Genomic DNA, 12,711 nt, shown 5'->3' on the forward strand with positions numbered 1-12,711 from the left:
CTGGAACCTGATTATGTAATCCAGATTACTGCTACTGAACTTGACAAAAAAAAAAAAATATATATATATATATATGTGACTTTTAACATTACTTGAACCTTTCTAGGTCTTCAAATGGAGTGGTGACAATATGTTCTTCATCAAAGGAGATATGGACTCCTTAGCTTTTGGCGGCGGAGGGTATGTAAGATAATAAGTTGGCATATTTCATTTTTCAGTGACATATAGTGTATAAATAAATTTTTATTTTCTACTTTTAGGGGTGAATTTGGGCTGTGGTTGGATGGTGACCTCTATCATGGCAGAACTCACTCATGTAAGACCTTTGGAAATCCAATGCTCTCGAAAACGGAGGACTTCTATGTGCAGGACATTGAAATATGGGCCTTTGAATAACACCCCAAATCCCCAACTCACGGACTCGGTACACAGTAAGGCGGGTATATGAGGCCACATCACTAGGCCCCCATAACTGATTGAACACCCTCCACTTGGCTCCTAAGAAGCCCTGATAGAGGCAGAGCAGATATACAGCGTACACTGTCCTTCATTTCTGGAAATGGTCAGCATGGGTGGGTGTTCTTCGCTGGTGTCCCAGTGAAAGTTTCTTTACCCATTTGCAGCCTGAGGTCCTCTAGTTTTGAGAATAAGGAAGGGCGCTAATGGCTTTTCCATAATGTTGTAGAACTTTCCAAGAGAAATGTAGCTCCAGACCTTCCAAGGAGTCATTAAACTCTGGGTTTTCAGTCCTAATACCTTCATCACCTGTAGCATTGCGTCTATTTCAAGCACTTTAAATATCTAACTTCAAAACCCCCGTTATTTATCTGTGTCTGTGTGCTCACACGGGCTCTATGTAATCAAATGCCATTACTTAATGTAATATTCAGTACCGTGTTGCTGTAAAAAGGTGGAGTAACATGCAAATTCACGTGTGGTGCCCTTTTTATATCAATATGTTTTCCTGCAAGTCCTTCGTTCTGTCTGGGAGTGCTGTAGTTATGCCAGGAGAAAAGTGTTTGTCTTTTAGGAAGCCATCTGAAGGAGTATATATACATATATAAATATATATAGCAATTATATATTTATACCTTTGTTAGTGTACTGTGTACATAACTACTTCCCATATTGCTGTTACGTGTGACAGTAAAATGGTTTGCACTTCTGTCCTTGAAGTATAATCTCAATTGTACATTTTCCTTGTAAATTTGTTCCAATAAATGCATTTCTATATGCACACAACATTAACGCTAATCTTATGTGAATGTGGAGTTTTCGTCAGGTAACCGGTCTCTTGAGACTGGCTCTTCTCGTCAACGGTAACCTCTGAACCGTATATAAGGTGACCTGGGCATTTAAATGACTAGTGCAGCCAGAGCCAGTCTCCAGGGCTTAAGGATGACTGCTGTCAGCGATCATGAGAACGCCTGTTACAGCAATATTTACAAAGAGCCTCACAAGAGGCTCGTCGACACACAAGTTGTTAGAAAAACTGTGAAAATTGATGGGGAATTGGCTCTTTTAGCAGTATTCTGACTTGAAGTTTAAAGCCAAGAGATAGCAGTTTCCCATTGTGGCCAGCTGAAAACATGCCCAAACATTTGACCCGACTGCGCGCAGCTGTTATCAGAGCAGGTGTCTTGCTGTGAAGGTCTGATGCTCTCTGCATGCTGCTGTGGGATCGTGGAGACGAAGGACTCAGACTGCACATTCCTGGTCTTCCAGTGTTTGATGCCCGTGTGGAAGCACAATGAAATATTAATCCTCTTGAAGATCCCTGACAGATTATGTATCAATGTATTAATCACAATAAAATCTATGTAATAATGGTGTTCTGGTGGTTTTGTGTGTGTATGCATGAAGGAGAGAGACATAGAAAGTAAAGGCGCAGTCACATTTGTTGATGCTCAGCCAAATTTTGCATGCAAAATCCAGTTTCAGTAGGAATCCATGCAATTGAGAATTTTGCATATGTAGATTTCACATCAGGCTCCAAATGCTCTCTTGAATTCATCACATTGACCAAGAGAAAGCTGCTTGGCTTGAAGGTGACCTCTGTGTGAGTGGTGCTTTGTGCATCGCTGCAATATTAACAATAAACGGTTTTTGACCGCAGTAAAGATAGTTTGCGGTTTGATATTCAAATTTCTTTTGACTATAAATACGCAGCGCGCTGTCATAGACACGCAAATAATACCGAATATCATTCTCCATGATTTGTGAATTCAGGTGACGCTGTACTTCGGGCCGAAATCTTTTTTTTTTTTCGTAGCGACTCTTAATTCTATAATGCCTATAGCTCCAAAAGTTGGACACTTAGAGGAATGAAACCGGTGTCATCTTCACCAGCTTGATCTGTGAATTTTTTCACATCAAAGCTCTTGTCCGTTAACCCCTTGGTAAGTCTGCTAGTAAGGAATGTGAAAGAAAGGAGTTCTTCATGTTTAACGTCTATTACCAATAAACACGCAGACTGCTGGAATACAAAAACATTGTTTTAAGTCGAGCTCGATTTGTGAAAACTTTCACAATCGCATTTTATCGCGTGGTAGTGTTTATCTTTGCTCTGCCCCCCGTTTTTTGTAGCCTATAATAATGTCATTCCGTGCTGTTCCTGTGAATAACGGTTTCCAATTCATTAGGTAAATGAGCACATACACACAATTGTACACTTTGTTTGACAATAAAGTTTTGGTTGTTGTACCTTTCCTTGAGTAATTGGCTTCAATATTCTGATTTGCAAAAGTTTCACAGGACAATGTTGGTCAGTTAACCCCTTCCCTGATTCCTTTCCATCGTTATTTAGATTTGTGAAAACGTTCACAGTGCAGTTATGGTCATCACCTGAATTCACAAATCATGGAGAATGATATTCGGTATTATTTGCGTGTCTATGACAGCGCGCTGCGTATTTATAGTCAAAAGAAATTTGAATATCAAACCGCAAACTATCTTTACTGCGGTACACTTTTGCCCGCACAATTTTGTCAAAATTTCGCCTTTAAATATGGTAACATTTCCATTTTTATTAGGAATCCATGCGAACTCATCGCATTGACCAATAGAAAGCTGCTTGGTTTGAAAGTGACTTCTGTGTGAGTAGTGCTTCATGCATCGCTGTATTGATTATGGACAAGTAACTTTTTTTTCCCCACGAAATTTCGTTGAAATTCCACTAATGTTACCACACCTTAATTAAAGCAGCACTATGTAACTTTTTCTGTGTTCAAAATGTGCAAAATGTATATAATGAGCGAGTACATCATGAATTCATCTTCCAAACCGCGTTTTTGTCTTATCACTACTAATCACTACGGTACACTTATAATAAGTACTTATATTTGGACTATTGTAGCCTGGTCGGGTCGTCACCGCTGCGGAGTAACACATACCTGCGTGAATCGCCATAGACATAAACTTAGAGAAGTAGCTCCGGTTGAAATGTTCTTCCGCGGGATGTGTGCAGTTCTGTTTATTAACCGCTAGAGCGCCAAAAGTTACATAGTGCTGCTTTAAAAGGAATTATTCACACAAAAAATAAAGTTGTTTGTAAGAAACAAATCCATTTTTTGACGTGAGAGGACAACAGGGGATGAACATTTTCATTGGAGGAAGAGTTTGATTATGGAAGTGAAGGTTTAAAGTTAAAATGTGTTCATGATGGATTTGTTTCTTACAAACATGCAGCTTTTTACTTCACAAGACGTGAATTGATGGACTGGAGTGGTGTGGATTATTGTGATGTTTCATCAGCTGTTTGGACTCTCATTCTGACGGCACCCATTCACTGCAGAGGATCCATTGGTGAGCAAGTGATGTAATGCTACATTTCTCCAAATCTGTTCAGATGAAGAAACAAACTCATCTATGTCTTGGATCGTTGAGGGTGAGTCAATTTTCATAAAAATGGACTATTCCTTTAATCTTGAAGAACTTTGAAAACCGGATAAACAATGATTTCCTACATAGGCCAAAACCAGTATGCTAAACATGCCACCACTGGAACTGAATTTGTTTTTTTTCCCTCAAAGATTGATTGTATATTCATTTTCACATTAAGTTCTCTCTGAATGTTGGCATAATTGAGCCAAACTCCTTTGTCAGCACACAGGTCATAGTTGAAGAGACCCGTTTTCACAAAATGTTTAGTTCTGTATTTGATCTGTATTTGTTACCATGACAAAGCCACAAAACCATAATCTGCTGTTTGCTTTGTCCTGTCTTACCTCTGCCTTGACTTTCAAGTACACCGCGTACAATGCAACGCTAAAGAAGTGACCACTCAGTGTCATGGGGCAGGGGTTCAGCCTGATGATGATTGACACAGATGTTAGAAATAGTATGCACACAATAGTTATGTACATTTAGAACTACATGTCTGATTGTAAAGAAATCTGAACCTACACAGAAAATAGTCCAACTGGTCCAGAGGCACACTCCCCTCCCAAATGAAAATTGCACATGCAGGCTCTCCAAAGATCTAATATTGATTCTGCAAGAACATGGTCTTTAACTGTCTGGCGATATTAACATAATCAGCAAGTGTTTATGGCTTTAATGGTTCTATTCAGTGTACAGCGGTCAATTACAAAAGAGGCCGGTCTCTGAAGATGTACATTTGGCTTGTGGTAAAGAGTTCCCTCTAGTGGAAGTTTTCCCAATCACCTTTTAATACAACACGTTGAAAATATGACCTTGTCATAGTTCACCTTCAGTAGCTGGTCCCCAGTGACTTCCATCGTATGGGGGAAAAAAAACACTATGCAAGTCAATGGGGACCAGCAACTGAAGGTGAACTATCCCTTTAACTCCAAAAGCAAGAAGCAGATACTTACTCTCTTGTGAAGCAAACAATTCATGCAGCGCCTTTGTGAGAACATCTCCCACAAATGAACGAGACGCCTTCCTCTCCCAGTGGAATTTCTTTTTAGGCCATGGAAGGGGTAAAATAATAACGTTTTCACATATTCTGATTACAAAACATTTCATCACTGACTCCAATAGAAGTGCACTGGAGCACATCTTCGTTTTTGAAATTAAAATTTGTTTAAATATGTATTAATTCTGTTCATTTGAATAAAACCCTAGGCTTTTAACCTGCAACAAGTCCGTGTTGGCACTGAGATCCGGAATATTCTGAAGCAGACTCCTCCAAATCCTGGCATAGAGGACAAGTTAGATCTATTTTAATATAATTTGGTTGAAACACTTTATCTAAGTCTATGACATAAAACATTACAGCACTTGTTTAAATGGCTAACACCAATAATAAAGCATCTTTGTAATAAAAGCTATGTACTATAATACAAGAAACTGCCACTGCTGCAACTCTAACATCTTGTTTCTATATTGAGCAGTTACGTGGTTTATTGACAGGTGATGAGGGCAGGAAACTTGCCGGCATGAATTTCTGATGATTATTTTGTACAGCCAACAAAAACGGCTTCTTTAAGTGATCTATCAGGCACAACAAACCAAAGTAAATTTGCTAAAAAAAATACAATTTGTATAATCCATATTAATCTGATGACATTATATCAGCTCATGTATATGGATTGAAACCTTAGTTTTATGAAACATCTGGTTGATCATTTTAATATAAGCACACATAAAGGGATCCTGTATCCCAATCCTGTATGAGTTCTGTTGAGCAGAAAAGAAGACACTTTCACAAACAGTTCCTAGTCCCCATTGACTTCCATACTGTAGGAGAAAAATAAAAATACAATAAAAGTCAATGGGAACCAGAAACTGTTTGGTTACCCACATTCTTCAAAATATACTCTTTTTTGTTCAAGAAAGTCATACAGGTTTGGAACAACTTGAGGGTAAGTAAATGATGACAGAATTTTATTTTTTGGGTGAACTCTATAAAATAAGTTCTTCTTGTCAGTGGTATCTTCTGACCTGGCAGTTGTGGACGGATCTTCTCAGTCATGTATTGGCTCAGGTGTTTAGGCAGACGTCCCTGTATGTCCACCAGAACACATATGTCAGTAGATCAGAATCAGTCCATGGCAGCTCAGATCTAGCTCAGCACACACTAGATGGGTTTGTACTGAGGAGAGTTCTGTGGAGGCAAACCAATGCAATAAATAGTGCTACATTTAAATTCAAAATACAAAAATCAGTGCTAAGTTTTCCATTAGTTTTTTTTTTGTTTTTTTTTTGCTTATTCTTTAAGTTATGCTTTTGAAGCCACCCAAGTTTATCACTGGTTAACATACGATACTTTTGACATCACAATTCCTGTCTTCCTCTGAGCCAGCTTACAACTATCAATGTTAAATTCTCAGCTAATTTTCACAATTATAAATGATGCTGAAGACATTATTTGAACAAACATCAAGTATGTTAGTTATTAAAAATACTTGCAAAAACATGCCTTTTCACCACGGTAAGGCCAAAGTAAGGTCAACATATGCGTATATGTTGACCTTACTTTGGCCTTACCGTGGTGAAAAGGCCAAAGGTGACCTTGCATCCATCTCGCCCAAGAAACGCTGATAGTGAGGAGCCCAAACCAGCCCCTACAATGATGACAACAGGTTCTGGGGCAAAATCTCCAATGTTGGTGGTATTATTCTGTAAATAATAGATAAATAGTAGATAGACATAATAATAGATAATAATGAATAAAAAGTAAAAAATACATAAATTAAAAATAAATAAACTGATATTAATAAAACAAAAACTAATTGCTTATTAATTTTATTAATTGCTAACAAAGCATAATTAATGATGGTTCTGAGGTCATTTTTGAAAATCAGACAATTTTTGGTTTTCATGTGCCAGTGGATTGTGGCATATTGCAGAACATGATGCAGTATGTTGTGGCATCTCCATAATATGTAATGTTTATATCATTTTTCTAAACATTTGTTTTCTCTATGTAATTTACTTTATGAACTTTAAATTATTACATTTCAAGTAAATACACTAGTTTCTCTACTTTAAACATACGAACATATTTAATAATTAATATAATAGAAATATTTAGTTGGTGAGTGGGGACACTAGCATATTTGGATCTGTTTTATTATACCCTACATGATTTTGAACGGATATTATAAAGCACACAAAATAAACGTCCAACCAGATCAAAATATGGCCTTTTCATTCCATTTTATTTCTACTTCGAATTATATAATTCTGCATTCTGTTCGTAATCTCAGTTCACTGTCAGATACTTCCACAGCCTACAGGGGGCGGTATATACATTAGACGTTGAACAAATCCTTTTGAAATGAAACATGCAATAATTGTACATTTTAAATATGAGGACGACATACATACATATTAAAAATATTCCAGCAAGTGATAAAGTCTTTTTATGTTTATATAACTTGTATTTTAATAGAAGAACGTCGATCTAAAGGTATTTTTAAGCATTTAAAACAAACATATTTGCTATAAAACTTAAAATCCCTCTGTCCTACTTTTGCTGGTGATCTGTTAAACGTAGGTAACAAACTGCGACAAAGAAACATTAAATATTGTTTCAATAACTCGAAGCCCTCGGACGAGTTTCTGTTGACCAATCAGCGTTCAGTGTGGAGGACAACAGGAGCTTCTACCTGAACAGGTACACGATCACTTGTGTGAGGAGCTCTGAAGCTGCTGTGTGAGAGTGTGTGAGGACAGTCTGTCGCCGCAATAAGAATAAGGACAAAACACACACACACCATGGAGACTGGAGGAGTTTTATTTCTCTGTGTGACCTGCCTCAGTCTGTTTACAGGCGCGCGTGGTGGTAAAAAGGACATTTACGCGAGAATTGTGGATTTAGTGTCTCCAGGTGAAGAGTTCCTCACGGAGGATGCGCTTCTCTCGGTGTTTGAACGGCTGCAGAACCGCGTGCAGTGCTCCGGTGTGTCGTGTGGAAAGGTAAGACGGATTTGTTGAACGTGGTTTGGGTAAATCGAGGTCCACCTGAGAGAATCGTATAGCTACAGGTCAATGATGGTTAAACAGGTGTAAGTTTAATTTGTAATAATTTTTTTTAAATGAGTCACACACACACACACACACACACACACACACACACACACACATATATATATATATATATATATATATGTATTTAAGACCTGTTAATAAAAAAGAAGAAAAAATTGTTTTAATGACATACAGCAGCGAGGGTCTACTGATTTTGTTGTCACATAGAAATAAACAATGGCCTCCTGAATGTTGTTGTTTGCATTATACTGATATTGGACAAAAGTTCGCAAAATATTATTAATTACAATTTTGAAAACAAAAATTAAAAATAATACATTAAACAAATTCTAAAAGATTTTTCCAAAGTTCTAATACCAACATTTAATTTTCCTGAATTTCAGACTTTTAATGTGATTTTTCTTTCTTTTTTTACAGTCTCCAGGCAGTGCCTTTTTTTTTTTTTGTTTGTCACGTAGAAATAAAAATGGCCTCCTGAATGTTGGCATGTTGTTTGCATTATACTGATTCTGGACAAAAGTTTGCCAAATATTAATAACAATAAAAATGTTGAAAACAAAACAAATAATACATAAAAAAAAAAATACTAAAAGATTTTTCCAAACTTCTTATTCCAACATTTATTTTTCCTGAATTTCAGACTTTTAATGTGATTTGTGATTTTCTTTACAGTCTCCAGGTAGTGCCTACATGTTTTTGTCAATAAAAAATGAAAAATTGACATTAGACATTATATTATAGTTCTGTTATGAAGAGAATATCTCATGCATTGTGCCAAGAACATGTCCAGCTCATATTTTACCTCAGAAAATAAAAATAGTTTTTGTTAAGAAATTGTTTTTATTTATTTATTTATTTTTTAAAGAAAATTAAACCTTTTTAAGAATCATTAAGATTTGTCTCTACCAGCTAAGCACATTTTATGTAACATCTCATGACTTCTTCATCACAAGAAGTATGTTTCACATTTTTGATGTCTCTACCCATTTTATGTAACATCTCATGACTTCTTCATCACAAGAAGTATGTTTCACATTTTTGAAATTTTTGAAAGCACACAAGCTTTAACTGCAAATGTGTTCCAGTTTTGCTTAACTTAAGATATATTAGACTCCTTCATATTTCATACACAGAAATCTGGAAATCGCTCTCTTTCTCTCCTGTATACAGTGCCTGTCTGTTGAACATCTGCACCAGTTGTTGAGTAATTACAGCAGCTCACAGGGGCTACAGATGGAGGATTTCTTCACGATGGCCCCTGGATGCTGTCTGTTCCTGAGCGCTCCGCTAGAGACCTGCGGGGCCGTACAGGAGGGCCGCTGGGTTGAGGAGACCCATCACTTCATCCAAATGATCTTAGGCCATGACAACACCACCAGCAGTCATAATGAGATCAGTGCCACAGAATATGAGGGTTTGGAGCAGCTGTTTGATGAGATGGAAAAATACTATCAGCCAGTCACACATGAGGTCAGTAACCGCAATGTAGGGTTAAACTAAAAGTGCTAATCATTCTATGTATAAGTAACATGGTCATTAAGACACATCTGTCATTTGTTTGTCCACATGTTCAGACCTGTCTTTCACTAAAAGACATCCTGGAAGAGAGCGGTGATCATCACTTAGAGCTGGATGCTGTTTTTGCAAATATCCTCTATCATGCTTTGCGTGGAGACTGTATGAGATCACTTCCTGAGCAAGAGTTCTTTCTGGATTACATCTTCAGCCATTTTGCCTCTGATAATCTTACACTTCATGGTATGACTGTTTGATAATCCTGATGATGTTACATTAACCTTAAATGCATTTCATGTTGTTGAATTTGGTTTTATTTTAGTAAAATATTCAAGTAAAAATGTGTTTTAATGTGACAGAATCAACCTGAATAAATAATGTCACACCAATGAAAGTAATGGTAACACTTTACAATAAGGTTCCATTAGTTAATGTTAGTTAATGTATTAACTAACATGAACAATACATTTATTACAGTATTTATTAATCTTTGTTAATGTTAGTTCATGAAAATAAAGTCGTTTATTTGTTAGTTCATGTTAATTCGCAGTGCATTAACTAATGTTAACAAGCACAACCTTTGATTTTAATAATGCTTTAGTAAATGTTGAAATTAACATTAACTAAGATTAATAAATGCTGTAAAAGTATTGTTCATGCTTAGTTCATGTTAATTAAAGTAGTTAACTAATGTCAACTTATGAACCTTATTGTAAAGTGTTACCAAAGGAATTTTTAATACTCAGGTCCAGTGTTATTTTAGTATCATTTATATAATATTATAGTTTTTATTAATATTTTGAATTAGTTTTTATTTTTATATTTGTAGTTTTTTATATTTTATTTCAGTTAAAGTTAAAATTTGTGACCTTTTTTTTTATAGTTTTAGATTTTAAATATTCTAAAAAATATATATTTTCTTATTTAGTATTTTTGTCTAGTTTTCCATTACAAATATCTAAACATACTTAAATCGAAATACATTTAAATGGAAACTGGCTTAAGTCAATCAGGTCTTGTTTTCTGAAAGAATATCAAAATTAAGTGAGTTTAATCTTAAAACAAGAACAATATCTGATAAGAAAAATAACATTGATTTTTATTTGAAGTAGGTTTATTTTTCTGACCACACTGACAGATATTTTTTCTTGTTTTATGCACAAACTCGCTTACTTTTGATAAATTGTTCAGGAAACAGCACTTAATCTTAAGTCAGTTTGCTTCTTAAGTAAATAATTTAAGTGAATTTAAGTAAGAAAATCATTTTTTCAGTGTAGGCATCTTTGTTCTTTATTTATAATATATTTATGCATTTGGCAGATGCTTTATTCTAAGCATTCAGAGTAAAACTTTTATCAGTTCATGCATCTGGACTGGGAATCGAATGCATAACCTTGGCTTTTCTAGCACAACCAGTTAATATGCAACTTAAAAAGGTTCTTCTGGCTGCAGCTTTATGTTTTTAATACTTGTTTATGTTCTGTAGATTTCCTGAAGTGCTTTTAAGCATTTAAGAACAGTATTCGGTTTAAAGCTGAACGTTTGTATTCTATTTTTAATGATCACATTGTTACTCAGATTTTGAAGAGCTTCTGAAGACGCTAAACCTGGGCAGAGATGAACACGACCATGATGATGCCCACATTGATGATGAATCCCACCGCAGTGGACCAACCCGCATACAAAGTCATCAGGACGATCACCATAACAACAGCAGCTGGGACACGGTAAGATACAGCAATGTTTGCTCGGGGCATCATGAGAAATCAATGCATGCTGCAGAAATCAAATCATATGGAGTTTGATGAAGTGGACAATCATTCAGCTGGGCAATAAATTATTTTGAGGCTTGTACATCACATATCAACATTAATAAGTGATGTTTAGATGTCTTGATGGATGTTGTGACAATCTGAGACCATGCAAGCTGTCCGTAGAGTGAAATTAAGCAGTACATATGTTTATTTTTAATCATGATGTAGAGTTCCCAATACCCTTACTAAAGCCTGTCATTTGACATTCATGCAACTAATAATAGTGCACACTAATGCATGCATGCATGCTTGTCAGAGCAATGAAAGTGACTGAAGACAAAAAAAAATATTTTAATATATGCAATGTTTAAATTATGTTAATATATGCATGTCTCAGGTTGTTTCTGGTTGCTTTGCCTGCAGATGTGTTTTAGTGCTGAAGACCTTCTGAGGATCTACCAGCTGAACTCTTCATTGCTGACCAGAGATCAGTTCACACAGCTCAGTCCTGCTCTGATTCAGCAGATCCTCAGTGGAGGCTGTTCTGAGATCACTTTCACCCACATGACCCCTGAATCTCTGAGCACCGCTGAGAGTGAGTGACCTCTGTTTACACCATCAGACAACAATTAGTCCGAGTTGCATAGCATAGCTAGACTTGTGAATATTGACAAAGTCCAGAAACATAGTCTAAACTAATGAGCAGTAACAAACCAAAAGGTGCAATCTGCAAATGTCTGTGCCATTCAATTGGTAGCTGCTATAAACATATATAACTTGAACTACAGTAATTAGCACAACAAGATTTTTTCAATCCGTTTCTCTGCTATGGCAGTAGTTGACCTGATGGAAAATGTTATGAACTGCAGTATGTATTTTTTAATGATGTAAAGCCATTTTAATTTGATGAGAGTGACAAACATCAATATACATTAGTACTGTTGTTTTGTGTGTATATGTTTATGTAAAATATTCAAAATTACAGAAAGTGAATGAACATGAAATATTTACTCAAAACCTTAAAACAGAAAAAATGTATATTAAATATGGTTTCACTTGAACAAAGGGAACAAAGACGTCTGTGCAAGGTAATTATTGGTCTATGCTGGTCATTGATCAATCTGCTGGCCTCAGCAGAACAAGGAGATCTAGAAAAATTCCCAAACACTGTGACTGATTATTTTAGTTACCATCTCTTCCTGGAGAAGAACAAAGCTGGCATTCCGTCTGAATGACCTGTAGCTGTTTACAAAAACCAGTCTGAACGACAGCATACCTGTGATATAGTGATCTCTTTATACAATCACTAAATAAGCCCTTTGTGCCCAGGATATGGATATGCCACTCTCGCCAACATTATCGTCTGTCTGATGGCCATGTTTGGGATCGTGGTGCTGCTGTTCTCCAGGTGCACGCAAGTCTTTCAGATGTGCATCCAGTTCTGCATCAGTCTGGCTGTAGGATCCCTCACGGGTGACGCTCT

At 36.3% G+C, this 12,711-nt stretch overlaps 2 protein-coding genes across 8 annotated transcripts in view; both read left to right on the top strand.

Annotated features, from left to right (window-relative positions):
- The window catches only part of LOC107669984 (oxidation resistance protein 1-like), a 60,324-nt gene extending 58,497 nt beyond the window's left edge, over positions 1–1,827 (top strand). For all 6 annotated transcript variants that reach the window (XM_016462425.1, XM_016462429.1, XM_016462426.1 and 3 more), the window contains 2 exons: positions 107–180; positions 261–1,827. In XM_016462425.1, coding sequence (XP_016317911.1) covers positions 107–180; positions 261–396 — 210 coding nt within the window. In that variant the 3' untranslated portion in view covers positions 397–1,827. The remainder of the gene's footprint in view (positions 1–106; positions 181–260) is intronic.
- A 2,042-nt stretch (positions 1,828–3,869) lies between these two features.
- Positions 3,870–12,711, top strand: part of LOC107670022 (zinc transporter ZIP4-like) — a 34,461-nt gene continuing 25,619 nt past the window's right edge. The window contains exons 1-7 of one of the 2 annotated variants that reach the window (XM_016462487.1): positions 3,870–3,886; positions 7,790–7,887; positions 9,130–9,429; positions 9,534–9,717; positions 11,053–11,201; positions 11,652–11,823; positions 12,558–12,701. In XM_016462487.1, coding sequence (XP_016317973.1) covers positions 9,193–9,429; positions 9,534–9,717; positions 11,053–11,201; positions 11,652–11,823; positions 12,558–12,701 — 886 coding nt within the window. In that variant the 5' untranslated portion in view covers positions 3,870–3,886; positions 7,790–7,887; positions 9,130–9,192. Of the gene's footprint in view, positions 3,887–7,564; positions 7,888–9,129; positions 9,430–9,533; positions 9,718–11,052; positions 11,202–11,651; positions 11,824–12,557; positions 12,702–12,711 lie in introns of those variants that run through there. The other variant, XM_016462486.1, reaches the window with a different exon arrangement.

Source organism: Sinocyclocheilus anshuiensis, unplaced genomic scaffold (genome assembly GCF_001515605.1).
Source record: "Sinocyclocheilus anshuiensis isolate Anshui unplaced genomic scaffold, SAMN03320099.WGS_v1.1 scaffold160, whole genome shotgun sequence".
In the NCBI taxonomy this organism is placed as follows: domain Eukaryota; kingdom Metazoa; phylum Chordata; class Actinopteri; order Cypriniformes; family Cyprinidae; genus Sinocyclocheilus; species Sinocyclocheilus anshuiensis.